The following is an 18577-nucleotide window of genomic DNA, read 5'->3' as shown; positions in this document are numbered from 1 at the left end:
TTTAATCCTAATAAAAATCCTGGAAAGCAACTTTCATTTTGATTCCCATTTTACTTATGAAGAAACTGAAGATCCCAGAGGGAAGAGGGTTGCCCAAGACTATACAACCAGGGAGGAGCGGAGCTGATTCCCAAATCTTCAGATCGCACAGGGACTGCAAACACTCTTCATCACACCACAACTGCTTCCTCGGCTGCAACTCCTATCACCCAACATCTTTTCCTTACAAACTCACTGACCCTCCCTTTCTCCTGGGATAAGCCTTCGTTATTTTCAAGGGATCAGTGACTTTTGTTTCTCGCCTCATCTGCTGCCCATAGTGGCATTTCTGCTATAGCGTGTTGTTCAGTGCCTTACTGAACGTCTCACCTTGTGAGGATGTTAGCAGGTGGTCTGTAATGTTTGTGCAGGTGAAGCCAAGCCTGCAGGGATTCTGCATGGTGAAGAGGAGGGTGAACAGGTCACAGGCCCAACTGAAGACACTTTGGAATCTCCCTGATGACTGCTGGGTCTCGGCCAAGGGTCAGCTCCTTCAGAGACACCAGTGTGTGACCAAGGCTGGCAGTGGCATAGCAGGCCCCAGCAAATCCTCAGCTTCTGTAACCCTAAGTCCCACTGTGGGGCTTTTCCTGACATTTCCTCCATTTCTTCCTGCTCTGGCCCTTTGGCACCTCCCATGTTCCCCTACTTACCACCTCACTTAGCATCTGGAATTCTTAATAATGGTAATCACAATAGCCGCCATTTACTGAGCACTTTTTAAGTACCAGGCACAGACAATGAGGTAACTGAGGCTTAGAGATTTTAAGTAAGTTTGTCCAAGGTCACATAAATATTAAGATGTCACATAAATATGAGCATGTCTAACAGAAATATAATTTGAGCCATATCTGTAACTTAAATGTTTCTACTAGGCAAATAAAAGGAGAAAAGAAACTGGTGAAATTAATTCTGTCAATATTTTTTATTTAACTCAATATATTCAAAATATTATTTCAACATGTCATCAATATATAAACTTACTAATGAGATATTTATATCCTTTTTTCATAGTAAGTTTTTGAAATCCAGTGTATATTTTACTCCAACATCTCAATTCAGACTAGACATACGTCAGGTGCTCAACAGCCACATGTGGTCAGTGGTTACTATATTAGCACAAGTATAGATCAAGTATTCTGACCCACCTCCACTTGGCCACTTTGTAGTCTTTCTAAGGGTAGTGAGAATTGGGGCAGCCACATTCTCTGTGAAAGCAGGCTGTTACCATCCACCAAAATTCAGGTCTGTAAAAATAATAATCTCATCTAATTGGGGAAAAGATTTCATTATAAATTAGAATAAAGTCTCTCAAAATGCTACAGGGGTCCAAAATTTATTAGATCTTTTAAAAAAAGTATTTGTTAAAGAAGCTGACGTTTCCCCCTTGGAACTGTTACTTCTTCTGGGATGGGACAGGAATATTTGTTCCCTTCTGCATATCCCTGTTATTGTCCTTCTGTCATGATAAACACCATCCAGGAAGAGTGGATTTTCTCTGGCCTGGAGCCAAGTTGGAAAATTCTTTTGCCCTGGGCCCCCCTCTCTCTGTTCTATAGGGCAGTGCTTTGACATTTCTGAGGGCTCACCATACCCCGTAGGGGCCCCTGAGGGGAAATGCAGGATGGTTGAGCTCTGGGAGGACAGGAGATGTTGGTGAGTCATATGTCCTGATTGCACAGTGGACTACCCTTCATTCCAGGCACTGTGCTAGACACAAAGCATGTGCTCTCCTTTTCCTCCTCACCGCGGTCCTGAGGTCAGCATTAGCACCTGCAAAAGGGGGAGAAAAGAGAGGTTCACTCAAGGGCTTGCAGCGGGTAACAGGGAGCTCTGACACCAGAGTCAGGGGCATAGGGTTCCAGACGTTGGGGGTTTTAGCGTTTTCAGCCCGCCCCGGATGTGGGAACAAGAAATGTTCACACCTGCACTCTGTTTCCCCAACAAGTAGGCCTGGCCGCGTGCTTATGGTTGATTTCCGTTTCCGAGAATTGGGCTCAGACATTCGGGACATAAAAAAAGTCGCTGGAAGCCTGTTCTGTATCAGGAGGTCCAGCCTCAGGAACCCTGGAGGGCTGTTTGATCTTTGCTTTCTTGTTCCTGAGGAGGTAGAAGGCCTTCGGTGCCGGGAAACCCTGTTGCTTTCTGCCTAAGCCCGGGCTTAGGAGGAGACGGCGTTGGCCGCGGCGGTGCCGCCTACCTGGGGGAACCTCCGGGAGGTGCGGCAGGCGCGGCTGGGACGCGAGGTGGGCGGGGGCAGGCCGACGGCGGGAGCGAGCAGGAAGTGAGCCCGGGCCGCCCGGAGGAAGCCGTCTGGGCCAGTGCTGCTGCCCACAGGCCCGAGCCGCTGGGAGACATGGTGAGAGAGCGGGGACCTCGGAGGGGGCTGATTTCAAGGCAAGCCAGAAGGCGCTGGGGGCTGGGGATCTGGAAAGGAGAGTTGGTGGCCAAGTCAGAGGACTGGGCAGCGCTGGGACCTCTCTTCGACAACTTGACTGCCGGCTCTGAGCGGCCCGGGCGGTGTCCCTGCTCCCCCTCTCCTCCCTCCCCTGACCTCTGCGCTGGCCCGGAGCAGGGCTTCGGTGGGGGCAGGGGATCCGAATTCCAGCCAAAGAGCTGCCGACTGGCCCGTCGTCTCCTCCGGCCCGCCACCGCCGGCGGGTGTTGTGACATTCCTGGGCAGCGCCTCTGCTGTTCCCAGAGCAGATTCCAGTCCAGCGCCAGGCGCGCTCCCGCTCTGCCTTTCACTTTATCCCTAGACAGAAGCTCAAAGAATTCGTCTCTCCAGCCCAAGTTGGCCCCATCTTCATAAACATGAGGAAGAGAGCTAAGAGTTTGTAAAAGAACTAGAAATTTGTAAAAAGAACTAGAGAATAAATTCTTTATGATGATCTGCTTTGGACCCACTAGACTTTTTCAGGAGGTCCAGTGGTTCAGGGAGGGAGGAGCTTAATAATGTTTTCCCCTCCCTGTTCAAAACCTTATCATGAAGCCTGGGGATGAGGCATCAGTCCCGGAGGACTTGCCCTCCATTTCCCCCAACGCCCAGGCTGCGGTTTTTTTTTTCATTTAATATCTGCTTACGTAGGATGTGACTTGGTGCCTACACATGGTCCTAAGTGCTAGGGAAAGCAGAAGTTCGTGGCCCAACGGCTCTCTGGCTCTCTCATGGGGCCTCATGAGGGACTTGGGGCCCAGTTGTGGTTGCTCTGGGTCAGGTAGAAAAGCTCTCCAGTCTTGGAGAGAGGAAGGGTTGGGCTAGGTGAGGGTGTTCTGCTGGCCAGACATTGTTAACGAAGATCCCTGGGGTCTGGGAATTAGTGAACAGCAGTGGGGGTCTGAGTTGTGAGATACCAGCTCAGCTGTCTTCCCTGACCCACTCTGAGGAGCAAGGAAGCAGTGGAGAGGGATTTAGTAGTGTGCTTCTTTTCCTTGTCAGGAGCCCTGAGAACCTGGAAAGAAGTTTCATCTAGTCTGTCTAGCATCAGCTCTCACTTTATGGGGCTTAAAAATGCATTTACTTTTGATTACATGACTAATACATGAAAACATGTGCTTTGTAAACAGTTCAAGCATTACAAAAAGTTAAAGGCCACCTTAGGTCTTCCCCTCCTCTGGCCTCTGAGGTTGAGTCTCAGTTCTCACCACTCGGCCTAATTAACCCTGTGTTGCTGCCCAGGAGGAGGCCAGTGGAGGTGGAGGAAATGATCGTGTGCGGAATCTGCAGAGTGAGGTAGAGGGTGTCAAGAATATTATGACCCAGAATGTGGAGCGGATCCTGGCTCGAGGAGAAAACTTGGACCAGCTCCGCAACAAGACAGAGGATCTAGAAGCCACAGTGAGAAGGGGAGCCCTCTGGAAGTTAGAGGAAGGGGGGAGGGATTGTTGGGGGTTTGCGGGCTGGTGGTGTTGGGGGCAAAATGAAATGAAAAGGAGAGAAGTCTGCCTTTTCACCTGTTTTGGGAGTTGATTGAGTGTCCACTTCTGATTCTGCTCCACTCCACTGACTGGTACTGGGGTCCAGGGAATGGATCCAATGACTGGAGTTGGGGGGTGGGAGCTGACCCATGCAGGCATTTTCTGAGGCAGATGGATGGATCAGTTAGCCTGGGCATTCTTAGGCTCCTTTACTGTGAAAACTGATTTTCCCTTTAAAGGCTGCCCTTGAAAATCATTCAGACCTGACCTCCCCAGGTTAAAAGTATTGGCTCTGGAAAATCCTTCTATGGCCTTTGGCCTTCTCCAGGAAGTATTAGGCAGGGAGTGGAAAACTGCTAGTTTTGCTGAATCAGCTTTAAAAAAAAGCTGGAAACAGCAGTGAAATTCTTTGATCCTGGGTCCTCTGCTACTGAAGCCTAGAATAATATCTCCCACACATCTTGCTAGACTTCATTCTTCTCTCTCTTTAGCTAGTGCCCAAGCCAGCTGCTCAGGGAGGGAATAACTGTAAAGTTCAGCAAAGGCAGATGCCTATGGTTCCTTGTCCATGGGAGAGATGGGCTGTGACTTTCTGAGTTCTGTGTGTAATCTTGGGTATAGTTTCTTTGTCTCCCTGGGACTTAATGTGTCTTTCCACTAATCTGGGGAACAAGGGAAAGGCCCGGGGAAACTTAATTTCTGCAACTTGAGTTGCAAGAGGAAGCATAGTTTCCCTCACTTTCAACCCCTGTACTGCCCTGGTCCCTGCTCCATCTTTAGCAGTCCCCAAAGAGCAAGGGGTCTGGAACCAGGGAGATGAGCCCACCTGGAGGATGTACCCCATGGCCCCAGTGTCTGCCGCCCAAGGGTGGATCATGCCGCCAGTGTCTCACTCCTGAGTAAAAGGCCCCTCAGTGGGCATGACAGTGCAGGAGTAGGAAGCGAAGGGGGCAGGCAGGCAGAGGGCCAGAGGGAACCTAAGGATTCTGAATTTGAACTTGGCCCTCTAGATTGTTATGAAGGTGTATTTGTCAAGGTAGGACAGAACATTTTTTGTTTAACAGTCTGAGGTAACATCAACTTATCACTTAGATATTGAGATATATGGCTGTGGGCCTCTGTTCGTACTCTTGTTCCAGTGGTAGGAGGCACTGGGTCACTCTACCTTCTCCCCAATAGTCGGAGCACTTCAAGACGACAGCGCAGAAGGTGGCTCGGAAATTCTGGTGGAAGAATGTGAAGATGATCGTCCTCATCTGTGTGGTTGTTTTTATCATCGTCCTCTTCATTGTGCTCTTTGCCACTGGTGTCATCCACTAAGTAATTTAGTGAGTCCCTCCCACCCTGCCCTCCTCTTTGGGGCAACCCTCCATGGTGGGTGCCAAGAGGGGCCCTCTCTCCTGTCCTTCTCCACAGGGAATGCTGCTTAGTCCTCCTGCCCCCCTGACTCTGAGGCCACTCTCCCACAGTATCTGCCCCAGATTGCACATTGGTCCCCCAGAAGGAGAGACCTGGACTGGACTGTTGTTGTGTTTCATGGGCCCTCAGGGTTAGTTGGAGAGACCCAGAGGGCCCAGCATGTGGCTGGGAAACTGCCAGTGGCTGGTGGGCAATAAAGGCCTTTCAGTATCCCTACCTGTGTAACCCTTTCTATTTTGCCTTTGGCCCTTCTTTTTCTCTTCTCTCTGAGGATACCCTCTGGCTGAGATTTTCCACCTGAGGCCCAAGTTGTTGGAGAGGTGGAAAGCATATGTTTGGAGCAGAAAGATGGGTCCTCCTTGTCTTTCTTTATTCCTCTTTGTTCCATTCATTGGCACAAGTCTCAAGGACAAGAATTTTCTGGAGGCCTGACATAGGGAAAATTCAAAATCTTCACAGCATTTTAGGATGGTATACAAGACTCCTAAATGTCCTCCTTGGATCTTGCCATGTCCCTTTATTTTTTCCAGAAGTGTTAGCTGGGACATGAAGTCTGCCTGGGTGGAGTATTTAGGAGTCTGGTTAAGGGCCTCCTGCATCTCCGGTCATTGTCACCCCTCTTCTGTGACCCTGTTGTAGCCTGGGGGCAGAGTTGAAGAAACTGGACTGCTTTTCCTTGTCGTGCGGCTCAGCAAGTACTGTTTGTCTTTTGTTTGCCCCTCCCTTTCTAGGACTTAGCAGGGCCTTTGGGTCTCAGCTGTCCTGAGGGGGCAAGCATCTCTTTCCCATGTCCTATGGCTCGGCACAGTCAGTGTTACAGGACAGAGCCTATGGCCCTCCTTCCCCTCCATGTATAAAAGGCCTCTATGTCTTTGGGTCTCCCCCCCACCTACCAAGTTCCATCATTGTCACTCTTTCCAGTGCCCTCTGCCTTAGTTTGGGGGAAGGGTTCTTGCCATCTCTGTCCATGTTTCCCCCATAGACTTTCCATAATGAAAACAGCCTGTTTGGGGAGGATTTGTGGAAGGCGCAGGGTTGGGAGAGACAAGATTGGGACTAGCCCTTGCAAGTCAGGTTCTGGAATCCTGCTCCAAAAACTGGGGAGGGAGGAGGGAAGTATAGAAGATGCTCTCAGGGCAGTCTCTGCCTCAGCTATGTCCATTCTCTCCTCAATCTACTCCTGGACTCAAGGGCCAAGGAACTGGGGTGAAACTCTTCTTTTGGACCCAGACTGTCCAGGTAGGGGTGGAGTCAGTGCTCACAGGGGCTGAACCCCAGGGAGGGAAACCCTCAACTGCCTTCCTCAAGAGGGGCCCCATCTGAGATGTTGGGAGTGGCATGAGAACAGGTGGCTGGTGACTTCTCTGCAGCAGTAAGAGGAGAGGGTGAGGATGGGTAGATTTGGCTCACAAAGGCTGTAGAGGGACAGAAGACACACTGGCCTCACCTCTCCTCCGATTGAGGAGCAGTGTCATCTCAAGGCAGGGCTGCCCTCCTGGTGTGGAGGGAAATACAGAAAAGCTAGAGCTTGCACCTTCTCCATGGGGGTCTGTTTTCTTTTGTAACTGAGGTGAAACTTACATGATATACACTATTGACCATTCAAACACGTACAATTCAGTGGTGGGTAAATGTATTCACAATGTTTATCGTGAATAATCTTTCTTTAGCTTTAAAATTTGGGGGGCGTCGGTGTTTGGTGATAGGTGAGATGCATTCACCAAGAAAGCAAATACCCGGCTCTGCAGCTCCGGTGTCTCCAGCGCCTAGCTCTGTGCCCAGTGCCTGAAAGTGGCCCTCATAACACTTGTTGAATGAATGAATGATGTCTCGCCAGGTAAACCCGGTCTACCTGATGTTGGGTGCAGACGGGAGAGGACTCCCTGAGTCTGCTCCAGAGCCCACTCCAGGCTGCCCATTTCATAGAATGGGACCCCGAGGTGTGGCCGGCGTGCAGACCTGACACCAGGCTGCTCAGGCGTAGCCCCCAGTTCACCAGGCTGGGGAGTCGTCCGAAACGGCGCTGGCGGCCCGGCAGGATGCTGGCGACGTACCTTGGGGCGCGGTTACCGCCTGTTTTCGCTTTGACTTGGGCTCTGAGGCCGCTCGGGGAAGGCGCGCCCCCCGCCCCCGCCGCGCCGGCCGGTCGGCCCCGCCCAGCTCCTCCGCTTTCCTCCGGGTCCTGGGCACGGCGGCCGCTGCGCGGCAGAGGAGCCGGGGCGGGCCAGGCGGCAGCAGCGGCGATGGTGAGGCCCGGGGCGTGGCGGGGCCGGCGGGGCGCGGGGCAGAGGGCGAGCGCGAGGGGTCCCAGGCCGAGTCTCAAGTCCGAGGGCGGGGGTCCTCCGGTAGGTGTTCGGGCCAGGGGCAGGACCAGGCCAGACCCTCTACTCCCCGCGCCAGGCGCGCGGGACTTTGGCCGCGGACTTAATTAAGTGAAATCATTGCTGGGAGCTCAGAGCCTGGTGCCACTTACCAGCTCTGTAACCCGAGGCAAGTCACTTAACCTCCCGGAGCCTCCTTTTCCGCATCTATGAAGTGGAGTCAGCAATACCTGCCTCACTGGGTCCTTGAGAGGTTAAAGGAAATGACAATGGCAGAGACCTACCTGGCACTCAGACCCTGCTCCCAAAGGGTAGGTAATGTGATGACCTCTTCAGCCCTTCCTGGAGCTGTAAGCAGCCAAGTCTGGCCTCAAATTTGGAAACCTGAGCAGATGACATGGTGGGGGCAATCCAGCCCCATAGCGTGGTGTTGGGGAGCAGGCTCCTTCCACTGAAGTAATCAGAGTGTGCCATAGGCCTGACTCCCTCCTAACCCCTACCGAGGGACACATTCCCGAGTTGAGTCATCCCCTCACTCTTGCTGCAGACTCTGGCCTCTGCCCACATTTGCCAACGTCAAGGCAAAGGTGTCAGGAACAGGTGGTGCCAGTTGCTTTCTGCCTTCCCCAGGGACTCCTGGGAAGATTAGCCTGGCAGTAAGCAGGCTGGGCGCTTTAAAATTCTGCTGAGGGGAAGCTGGCAGAGGTGTGATAAATGTGGCCTGGCTAGGGGTGGTGATGCCTGGATGGCCTCTTCTCAACTGGAGGCAGGAAGAGGAAGTGGGGCAGGAAGGTTGTGCTGAGCTTAGGCAATGCCAGGAAACTGAAGAAGACTCTGAGAATGGGAGAGTGCCCAGAGCCCACTTCCCAGCAAGCAGGGCAAGGGATCATTCAGGGCTGGGGTGGGCTTTGATCTGGCTTCCAGCACTTGGGGGAGAAGAGGAAATTCCTGAAATGAAGGCTGGTGCCAGGGTAATTTAGTGAGGGGTACTGGAAAACTTGGTACTCTCACAGGTTTATCTGAGGCAAATAGTGGATCTTACATAGCCTGGGGAAGGTACACTTTCACTGATCTCCCTGATACATCTCTTAGCCCCTTCCCTCTACTTCTTCTTTCCCTCCTGCCCATTTCTTTATCCCCAGCTCTTTCCCTTCTTTCTTCCTACCCCCCTTCCCTACCAGGTCCTTCTTCCTTTCCCTTCTCCTCTTCTCTGATTCATTCAATCAACAAGTATTTCTTGGGCATTTACTTTGTGTCAGACATGGTGATGGGTATGGGGTATAGAGTAGGAACAAAATAGGGTTGGGAAAGATGGAAATTAACTGGGTAATGACTGGAATTCACTCATCTGGTACATGGTTCTCTCTCATGCACTATCCAAAGAATGTGAGTGTTGAATCACAGGCCTCTCTCATGCACACAAGTTAAGTTGGCTGCATCAAAATGTCTGATGAGTCTTTATCCAGCCAGCTGAGGCTCTTAACCTCTCTTTATCTGCATTCAGTTTATTTTTATTTATTTATTTTTATTAAAGTGTCATTAATATACAATCTTATGTTGGTTTCAAATGTACATTACAGCGGGTCAACAGTCCCTGTGTTCAACTTATATGGTGATTGTGAATTACTGTGCCCCTTTGTCTCCCTTCCCCTCCCCACTGCATGTGTCCCAACCCCCCACCCACCCACCTTGGTAACTACTAGTCCATTCTCCGTGTCTATGAGTCTGCTGGTTTGTTCACCTCCATTCAGTTTATCAGAGAGGTTAAGAATCTGATCCTTGGAGTCTATGTTGGTTCAACTCTCAGATCTTCTTTTTACTGGCTCTGTAACCTTGGACAGTGATTTAACCCCTCTGAGCTTCTGTTTCTTATGAACTGGGATAATGGTACTGTCCTCAGTGGATTGTTGTGAGGATTAAATGAGATAAGGTGAACAAACACCTAGCAGCACAGTGCTTGGTTCAGAGCGTGTGCCCATTGAGTGGCAGCTGCTATTACTGTCAGGAGGTACAACCCATGGTACCTGATGGAAGCCAACAACATGCAGTTCATGGAAGGCCCATGTAAAGTTCTGTATTTAGTTTAGAAACAATTCAGGGCACAAATTTGAAACAAGGAAGAACTTGCTTGGAGGTGTATTTTGTGAAAATATCCAAGAGGCTTTATTGACCACAAGTATTGTGTAGTTCTTGGCATCTGACTGCTAAAAAAAACAAGCTATGAACACGTAGGCTACATCAATAATAATAGCTCTTATTTAGTGAGCATTTCGTATGTGTTGGTATTGTACTAAGCACTTTATTTATAGTATGTCACATCCCTTAGCTAAGATTGGGGTACATATTATTGTCACCACTTTGCAGATGAGGAAGCAGAGTGTCAGAAAGGTCATGACCTCAGCCTTCAATCATTCAGCTGGTGAGTGTCAGAGGCAGGTTGAAAAACCCCAGGGCTGCAACACAGCCCTCCTCTAAGCCCCTGAGTTCAGGTGAGTGCTGACCCAAGGAGTTGCTACACCCGGTCCCTGCCTGGGTCCATCTGACTACTACTGGGACAGGGTTTCTCAAGCCCTAACCGAGAGAGAGGGGAGACAGAGTCCCAACAGGGAGGCTCTTAAGAGCTTCATTTTCAGAGGAACCAAGGGTATTTGGCCTGGAAAAATCCGAGAGGAAGTTTGAGTGATGAAGAAGGGATATTCTAAACAGAGGGTAGCCATCTGTCACAAACTTGCTGGTGACTGCCACCCTCTGCCAGCCAACAGTAGCACTGCTGCCCCCTCTCTGTGGCTGAGTATCCTGAACCCCTGCAGGCTGTTGGCAGCGCTCACTAGCTTTCTCACCCATTCTTCCTCTCTCGCTCTCCGCTTCCCCTCAGCCTGACAGACTCCTCACACCCTTGCTGGTGGAGCTTTACTCCTTCTGCCTGGCCTCTCTGCCCTGAGTTTTCTCACTTCCATCCATGCCAGTCTACCACCAACAGAGAAATTATCCTGAAGCCACTCCCTGGGGTCACCCTTGGCTCAGAAACCTAAACAAGCTCTCATCCTAATCCTCCCTCCAAGGGAGCGGCTTCTTGACTGTTACACTTTCTTGGGCCCACCCTGCCCCTCCACCGTTACCCTCTGCCGGGTCTGTCACTGTCCCGAGTGCATCTGTCTCCCTGTGCCAGCAGTGGCCCATCCACTCCGTCCTGTAAGGGCTCACCCCACGCAGTCGCAGTTCATAGGAATCCACTCTCCATGGGCAGCTCCAACACGCACTCTTTGTAACTCACAGTGTAATTCTTTTCTCTAACTGCATCATGTTTATCTCTTGCCCCCAGCCTATAGTGATCTTAAGGAGAGTCATGAATAATTCAGAAAATAATTTCCACATGTCCACTGTGTACCAGGCACTATGTGAGTGCAGGAAGTGGTGTGGCTTGTCCTCTGGGCACTTCCTTCCACACCCCATAGTTTTTTATTTCTCCCTGTGGTGGCAGAGACTTATGCACATAGTGTCTCTTTTCCTCTGGTTGAGTGGGGCTGAGGAGGGCCAGAGACTTGAGCCTGAGGCCTCTTACGTTCCGGGAGCAAATGTGTTCTTTTAGGCCTGGGCCCATCTTGGCTCAGGACAGGCCTGGCTTCCCAGAAGGGAAAAAAGGCTGTTGATCGCAGTGGGAGGCACAGCCAGCTCCCCTGGAGAATGTGACCTGACATCACCCCATGTTGGAGAATAAGATGATAACAGATGCAGTGCTCAGAGTAGAAAAGATAATACCCAATGTTCCACCAATCTCCAGCAGCGATTCTCATTTCGAGTCTTTGTCAATTCCCAAGTTGTTGCTTTGGATTATTATGAATAAGGGGACTGTTTGAATATGAGAGGCTCCAAATACTAGGGGCTTCTCGAGGAACGATGACATAGTAATGGTGATGACAGTTGACTTGGGAAAAGGTAGAGAGGTGTGCAGCTCCCCTGCTCTCTGCATTATTCCTCCTGTTTCCCAGGCCCTGCTTCCCCAGTCGGTGAGTGCCCCCTGTCCCCGCCATCGAGGTTTGCCTGCCCCCTCTTGCAGCAGGTTGCTTTTCTAGCTCATGGGTAAATATTGACCTACTTGGGTTTCAGATGCCTGCTCCTCGAAACTGCTGCTGGGCTAGATAAACACACTGGGCTAACATCTCTTGTGAATCAGAGTTGCTTTTGGATAGGCTATAATGCAACTGACCCACTCACTGAGCCTTCCAGTGGTCAGCACAGTGCTGGCCTCCCAGGCCCCTGGGGAGAGTGGCAGACAAAGGTAGGGCTCTGGCCCCTGCCCTCCCTCTGGGAGCCTGTGGTCTAGTTGGGGAGATAGGACTCATACACTGGGAATCCTTGGAGGTTGTGTGCAAAGCAGCTGCAAGGATCCTGGATGAGGATTCTTGCCTGAGTAGGAGGTGGCCCTCTGTGACCACCAAGTCCCTTTCCTTTCTCTGGTTTTAAGTGGAATTCAGTCAAGTGCCAAAATGTGTGCTATAGGCAATGGGCAATATGGTTTGGCAGCAAAAGGAGCCTGGCCAGGGTTCTGTGGGAAGGAGATGAGAATAGGAGTGGGCTGTGCCGGACTAGTCTGGGAGGAGCGAGTTGCTGTGGTTTGTTAACTGTTGGTATTCATCTCCCTGGATCTGCTCTTGGTCTTCCATCCTTACCAGGGCCTCCTGCCCTTGGTCTCTCTGTTACATGTGTCCAAATCCAGTTCCTTTTTGCTTGTGACCCATGCTTTTTCCCTCTCCTCTGCTCTCTCAACCTCCCCCAGGCTGGACCCTGCTCCTGTCTTCCCAGTCCTCTGAAATGAGCTGGGTTCTTTGGTCAGGTGTGGCTGCTGCCCAGGCTTGGAAATCCAAGAGTTGGTCTTGTCTCTGTGAGCTGGACCCCAGTGAAGATCCTGGCTAGCTGGAGGACTGGAGGCCAGAGGCCAGGAAGGCTGAGGTTCCCAGGCAGAGAATCAACTCTGAACATTGATGTGGGAGCAGGGTCACACCAGGAGGCACAACTGGCCCGACCAAGGAGATCTGATCTTCAGAGTTTGTGTCTGTGGGGTTACACACAGGCTCTGAAGTGTGGTGGTCCAAAATTACCTTTCTAGCTCTGTGGGGTGGATCTCCTTCCTCTCCGGCTTCTAGCTAAGTGGCTTGGTTCCCAGTTCTTTGCTGCATTCTTAGGCCAGAGGGAAGCCATAGGGCAGGTATGCTATTGGGCAGAGGTCATCCTAAAGCAGGTGAACAAAGTGTCTGCTTTGTGGGAGGGAGAGGTCATGGGAAGTTCCCATCCTGGGCCATCTTAGAGGAAGCTGAGTTGCTGGAAGCCAAGGCTGACCTCAGACCTGCCTTGATGGGCAAGGAGAGGAGCCTAGGAGATCAAAGGTGAGTCATATACACCCAAGAGGCCAGCCCTTCACTTGGCATCTATCATACCCTTACATGAAATCTGCTATTCTCCTACTCAAACACACACACACACAGAGTAGAGGCAAGGGGGACCTCTTGGTTTCAGGACCAGATGAAGGTCAGGTGGGAACTTATGCAGCCCTGACATTGGGCTTGGTGCCCAGGCAGGCAAAGAGTTGGAGCGGTGCCAGCAGCAGGCGGATGAGGTGACAGAAATCATGCTCAACAACTTCGGCAAGGTCCTGGAACGTGATGGGAAACTTGCGGAGCTGGAGAAGCGTTCAGATCAACTCCTGGACATGGTGTGAGGCCTGGGGAAGCAGGGAGGTGGGAGAGAGAGGCTAGAAGGAGCCCTCACAGGGAGCTTTTGGGCTGTACTCAGGGTCTCCAGGCCCTTGGTGGGGCCTGAGACTTGCCTGAGGGCCAGTGTGGGGCCTGTGGGTTTCTCGAGGCATGCTTAGTGTAAATGTGCAACAGGAAGTCCTCATCAAGTAAGGCATCCTTGGGTTTTGAAGCTGTGGACGTCCCACAGCTAAAGAGGACTGACATTGTTAACTGGCGGTGAGCCCATACTCATATGGCTATGAGTCAAAGGCTATACTACAGTGTCTGAGGCCAGGAGTCAGGCTGGGAGGGTCCCAGGCAGGCTGTGTGGAGAAAGGGAGCAGAGGGGGTGGGGAGGATGCAGGAGATGACTTGCTAGGGCAGGGCTGGGAGGAGCTGGCTCTGGGGCCTGGGGGAACCACTAACTGCCACCATGTATCTGGGGACATCCACAGAGCTCAGTCTTCAGCAAGACAACCAAGACCCTGGGCCAGAAGAAGCGCTGGGAGAACATCCGCTGCCGGATCTACTTGGGGCTGGTGGTGGGTGGTGGCCTGCTCATCATCCTGATTGTGCTGCTGATCATCTTTGTCCCACAAAGCAGTGCAGGCAGCAGTGCCCCACAGGCCCAGGACGCAGGCACTGCCCCAGAGCCTGGGGATTGACCCAGCTGGGCTTGGAAGAGAGGCCGAATAGCTTCACTGACTGGTTCTGGTCTCCAGAGAACCCTGGCGTTTTTTCCCATCTGAGCCACCCCAGTGAGCGCTGAAGGGCAGCTCTGATGTGTGTACCTTTGCATCTCCTATCACGTCACAGATTGGCCCTTGAGGGCAGACTGCTATGCGGCCATGCCAGGCCAGCCCCACCTGGAGCTCATTAAAAGCCGCTGTTTGGTTAAAACCTGGTTGTGTGTGTTTTGAAGTCTCCAAGTTGGTTCATCCTGTTCTTCCTTCCATTCCTGGGGCTGTTTAGAAAGCCTTCCACCTGAAAGTCTCCACTCCTGGAGGTGGCCCTTTCTCTCCCTTCCCTACTTGATCCAACCTTACACAGATTGTTCTGGAGTGCAGGTATAAAGAAACAACAACCCCCAAACCAGACCCTTCAACCAGTGCTCTTTGAGCCTGTTTCCATGAGAAGGAAATTTGTTATTTTTTGGTGTCTTGGATGCTGAAACCAATGGGACTCTAGATGGGATGACAAGGAGAAAAGCACTTCAAAGGTTTTTATATCACGAGTCTGTCACCTTCCAATGGACTTTCACCCCCTGAATATTCCTCCTTCCCAATTTCTCTTCCTACATGCCCTCTCAAGCTTTACACCAGATTGCAGTGATGCAGATGGCAGTGAAAACGGGAGGAACTTCTATGATGCTGGAATGCGGAGTCACATTGGATGGCCTGGAGTTTGCCCCATAGGAAAGAATCTGGGCTTTTCAAAGCTCCAGCACCACACAGGGCCAAGATCATTGGGTAAAGGCCGTGGAAGCAGGAAAGAAGCCCTGTCAGGATGGTGGAACAAGGCAGCGTCTGCTGGGGCCACTTAACTGTATCTCAAACTCCAGTGTGGGTGAGAACAGGAACTCAGGGTCAAGGTAGTAACAGAAGCAGCTCCTTGTTAGGTATAGTGAGGGCTACTGACAGAAATAAGAGCAAACTTGACAGTTGTGCGGAGCTTCACCCCTCACAAGCTTGGGCTCATTTCCATATGCTCCTTTCTGGGAAAGTTGGAGGAAACCACTTGGCCCTGTGGTTGGTCACGTGAGACGCCATGTGAATGTGGGCAAGCTACTTCCAGGGCTTGGTTTTTCCGTATGTAAAAAGAGACAATGATACCTCCCAAGACAGTTGTGAGGATTATTTATACCATGTAAAATATCCATCAATGTAACAGTTCTACACGGCGAATAAATGGTAGCCATCATCTGTGTCATTTAGGGCAGTGGTTCTCAATGCTGCCTCACATTAGAATTTGCAGAATTTATAATAATACCACGTCCAGGCCTAGATCTGTTAAATCAGACTCTGATGGTATCAGACATGGGTTTGTTGGGTTTTTTTCCGCCAAAACTGTAACCTCTCCTCTCCTCTTTCCAGGAGATTCATGGGTAGCCAGGCATGCAAGGTACTTACTCAATTCGTCACTAGTTTTACAGAAGCTAGGGAAAAAGTTGAGCAACAGGCTGAAGGCCGCACAGATAGACCCCTGAAGTGCTAAGGCCCCAGATTCCTTGGTAGGGATTTTCCTTCTCTCGGGTGGGGACTCCTGCCCCACCTTTCCTTACTGTGCTTAACACGGGAGAAATGAACAGTACATTTCTGCTTGTTTGTTTTGCGGAGGTCAGGGAGGAATCAAGCACCAATTCCTAAACTAACTAGAGCGCAGCGGGTACACAAGTGCCCGCGGGGGCCGGGGCAGAGCAGCGGGAGCTCCCAGACCCCGGCTCCTCCCCTCGGTCCGCCGCCTTCTCTGAGAGGCGTCTAGCATCTGCACTGTCTAAACGCAGAGCCCGTGGAGGAACCCTACAGCCCAGACTGGGGGATTTCCGCCTAGTTACGGACGCGACCCACACACCCCTCCCAGTATCTGCCTTAGGATCTGAATCCCGAGTAAATGTTTTCTGACTAGCCCCGGACTCTGCCATTGGCTTTAGCCCTTGGTCACCTGTCTTACTGGAACCATTGGGACGCGAAAGAATTAATACTTCCGCTTTTTGAGCGTCTAACGAGCTCCTGCGCCCGCCTTCCGAATGCTCTGATTGCTCATTCTCTCTCTATGGGCCAGTTTATTGGCCAGCGCCGCCAAGCCTCAGGCCCCGGGGGCCGAGAGCTGTGTCAGCCCTGCTGCCATGGCGTCGTACTTCGATGAACATGACTGCGAGCCACTGGACCCCGAGCATGAGGCCCGAACCAACATGCTACTGGAGCTCGCAAGGTAGGTGCGCGCGGCTGGGAGGTAGGGTCCGGGCAGCAGGTCTTCAGGCTGGGACTGACTGGGGAAGGTGGATGATCTTGGGGCAGCGTGTTATGGGAGGACCTATGAATCAGTCTGGCGGCGAGATTCGGGGGAGGTGGATAATTTGGGTGGTCCGCGGGCGAGCCGGACAAAGGGATTCTGGGAAGACTGCGGTTGGAGAGTATGGGGAGTTGGGGGCGGAAGGGCAGGGGCTCCAGGAGGGTCGGGAGAAGGCTGGTCATGGGGCGGGGTAGGGGTGTCGTAGGTACTTCTGTTAGGCGCACGAAGCACAGAGGCCGACATTGCCACTGGCTTTAGTAGGTCATTCCTGCGTGGCCTCAGTAACTTCTCTGAACCTGTTGCTTCACGTGTAAAATGGGAATAAATGGTGTGTGTTTGGTTGTTCTAACAGTTGTAAACCATTTCCCACTGTGCTTTTATCTAGCAGGCACTACTGAGGAGTAGCCATTACTACTGCTAGCTGGGCAGGGCCTATCTGTTACTGCCTCATGGATTGTGGGGGCAAAGAGAATGTATGATTTTCTGGTTGCGAGCATGCGTTCTTCTTCCCAGGTCACTTTTCAATAGGATGGACTTTGAAGACTTGGGGTTGGTAGTCGATTGGGATCACCACCTGCCTCCACCTGCTGCCAAGACTGTGGTAGAGAACCTCCCCCGGACAGTCATCAGTGGCTCACAGGCTGGTGAGAGCACTCTTTCTTGGTTGGGGGCAGGTTTGCCAGACCCTCTCCCTCCCCAGGCTGGACTGTGGTCTGGCCCCTCGGTTTTCCAGGTCAGGTTGGAATGAGGATTTCCTTCAGAAGTGGGAGCTGGGAGGTAGGGCCTGTGGTAGCTCTCCTGATCAGCACTCCCTCCCAAAGAGCTCAAGTGCCCCGTGTGTCTTTTGGAATTTGAGGAGGAGGAGACTGCCATTGAGATGCCTTGCCATCACCTCTTCCATTCCAACTGCATTCTGCCCTGGCTAAGTAAGGTACTGCTTTTTTTATCTCACAGCCCTGAGCCCAGTTCTCAAGCTTTGTCTGTTTATGGATTTTTGTGGGGATCAGAGAAGGGAATAGGGTGGGAATTGGGAGCAGGGGTTGGCTATTAGCTTATAAAGACCAGGCTGGGCTGGAACACTGCCTTGCTTTTCTTAGACGAATTCCTGCCCCCTGTGCCGCCATGAGCTGCCCACTGATGATGACACTTATGAGGAGCACAGACGAGATAAGGTAGGGCTGGTGGTTAAGTGGAGGGGGTGGTGGTGCGGCTCCCTCGGTTCCTGTCCTTAGTGCTCTTACTCCACACCTCAGCAGGTCTGGCTCTCTGGTTCTGGCCACCATCCCAGTAACTTTGGTGAGGGGCAGGAGCCTTGGCAGTGAGGTGCTAGGGGCCTGCAAACAGTGAGAGCTACATGATGGCTGTCCCGTCCCTTCACCCCGAGGCCTCTTAGCTGCAGCCTCTGCCCACTATACCCTCTTTCCTGCAGGCTCGCAAGCAGCAGCAGAAACAGCGGCTGGAGAGCCTCCATGGAGCCATGTACACGTGAGACAGTCGGGGCTGAGCACCAGCTCCCCGCATCTTCCTCCTGCACCTCAAATCCTCATTAAAGGTTTCTTTGCCCACCCTGCAGCTACATTGCTCACAGGCCTGGGAAGGGGCTATGCACCTTCCACTAGGTCCCTACAGCTCCTGGCGAAAGTGGTCCTGAACCACAGAAGGCACTAGCCTGAACATTCCTCCTGCCAAGCCTCTTGCCTTTCTGCCCTGACGCCAGGCCCAGGTCAAGAACTTGGCCACTGAACCAGCCAGCGCCTATGTGTTTGTGGTAGAAAGCAAAATGTGTCAGGGTCTGGTACTCAGTAGCTACTAAAAGATGGTAAAGGAAAAACTAGCCTCCATCTCCTTCTTCCTGTAGTCAACCTGAGAATCTTTTGGCTTTGTTGCAAAAATTTCTTCTAACATTTTAAAGTTCCTCTCTGCCTTGCTCATTCCCCATATTCCCTACAGGAAATCAGACATCAAACCAGACTCTGAGTGGGGCAGGGAAGTGTGGAAGGATCACACCAGGTCAGGTCTTTAGAATGTTTAAAAGGCCCAGAAAGGGGTTCAAGTCCTTGGATAACACTGGGCGGCCCTGCTTTTAAAGAGCAGTGGGGGCACTCAGGGCTCTCCCTGGGGGCAGGGGCTTCCCCC

General features: G+C 51.8%; 3 protein-coding genes across 11 annotated transcripts; 2 read left to right on the top strand and 1 right to left on the bottom strand.

Annotated features, from left to right (window-relative positions):
• Window positions 1-951: 951 nt before the first annotated feature.
• On the bottom strand, window positions 952-8308 carry LOC118935050 (uncharacterized). Of its 6 annotated transcripts, none has more exons than XR_008995784.1 (5): window positions 8026-8174; window positions 7850-7942; window positions 3994-4119; window positions 1965-2466; window positions 952-1812 (listed from the first exon to the last, which is right to left on the bottom strand). XR_008995784.1 is itself a non-coding variant. In XM_057497042.1 (5 exons), exons 1-5 carry the CDS (start codon window positions 8207-8209, stop codon window positions 1806-1808), a joined length of 465 nt encoding a protein of 154 aa, XP_057353025.1. In that variant the 5' UTR covers window positions 8210-8308; the 3' UTR covers window positions 952-1805. The 6 variants fall into 6 exon arrangements, 1 of the variants encoding a protein (XP_057353025.1); XM_057497042.1 differs by lacking the exon at window positions 8026-8174 and adding an exon at window positions 8198-8308 and having other exon boundaries at window positions 2240-2466; XR_005033663.2 differs by lacking the exon at window positions 1965-2466.
• On the top strand, window positions 2256-14329 carry LOC118935047 (vesicle-associated membrane protein 8). Of its 4 annotated transcripts, none has more exons than XM_036931079.2 (4): window positions 2256-2398; window positions 3719-3877; window positions 13270-13407; window positions 13885-14329. In XM_036931079.2, the coding sequence occupies exons 1-4, from the start codon at window positions 2396-2398 to the stop codon at window positions 14092-14094; spliced, it is 510 nt and encodes a 169-aa protein (XP_036786974.2). In that variant the 5' UTR covers window positions 2256-2395; the 3' UTR covers window positions 14095-14329. The 4 variants fall into 4 exon arrangements, with proteins under 4 accessions (XP_036786974.2, XP_036786973.1, XP_036786972.1 ...); XM_036931078.1 differs by lacking the exons at window positions 13270-13407; window positions 13885-14329 and adding exons at window positions 5137-5285; window positions 5374-5592; XM_036931077.2 differs by lacking the exons at window positions 13270-13407; window positions 13885-14329 and adding an exon at window positions 5137-5592.
• Window positions 14330-16210: 1881 nt separating this feature from the next.
• On the top strand, window positions 16211-18007 carry RNF181 (ring finger protein 181). The gene is made up of 5 exons (XM_036931081.2): window positions 16211-16360; window positions 16955-17085; window positions 17263-17372; window positions 17539-17613; window positions 17871-18007. Exons 1-5 carry the CDS (start codon window positions 16275-16277, stop codon window positions 17928-17930), a joined length of 462 nt encoding a protein of 153 aa, XP_036786976.2. The 5' UTR covers window positions 16211-16274; the 3' UTR covers window positions 17931-18007.
• Window positions 18008-18577: the final 570 nt, after the last annotated feature.

This window comes from Manis pentadactyla, chromosome 2 (genome assembly GCF_030020395.1).
Source record: "Manis pentadactyla isolate mManPen7 chromosome 2, mManPen7.hap1, whole genome shotgun sequence".
Taxonomy (NCBI): Eukaryota; Metazoa; Chordata; class Mammalia; order Pholidota; family Manidae; genus Manis; species Manis pentadactyla.
This window is presented reverse-complemented; position numbering and strand designations above follow the sequence as displayed.

Bases quoted from the DNA above. Each gene is read 5' to 3' on its own strand.
- LOC118935047 (XM_036931076.2), top strand. From the start codon at position 7,416: ATGCTGGCGACGTACCTTGGGGCGCGGTTACCGCCTGTTTTCGCTTTG. The intron at 7,623-13,269 runs GTGAGGCCCGGG...CTTGGTGCCCAG, and splicing joins AGGCGGCAGCAGCGGCGATG to GCAGGCAAAGAGTTGGAGCG. The intron at 13,408-13,884 runs GTGTGAGGCCTG...GGACATCCACAG, and splicing joins CAGATCAACTCCTGGACATG to AGCTCAGTCTTCAGCAAGAC.
- LOC118935050 (XM_057497042.1), bottom strand. The intron at 4,120-7,849 runs GTAAGTGGCACC...CATCTGCCTCAG, and splicing joins TGCCTCGGGTTACAGAGCTG to AAAATGCCTGCATGGGTCAG. The intron at 2,467-3,993 runs GTGAAAAGGCAG...TCTCCTTTCCAG, and splicing joins TCAATCAACTCCCAAAACAG to ATCCCCAGCCCCCAGCGCCT.
- RNF181 (XM_036931081.2), top strand. From the start codon at position 16,275: ATGGCGTCGTACTTCGATGAACATGACTGCGAGCCACTGGACCCCGAG. The intron at 17,086-17,262 runs GTGAGAGCACTC...TCCCTCCCAAAG, and splicing joins CATCAGTGGCTCACAGGCTG to AGCTCAAGTGCCCCGTGTGT. The intron at 17,614-17,870 runs GTAGGGCTGGTG...TCTTTCCTGCAG, and splicing joins AGGAGCACAGACGAGATAAG to GCTCGCAAGCAGCAGCAGAA.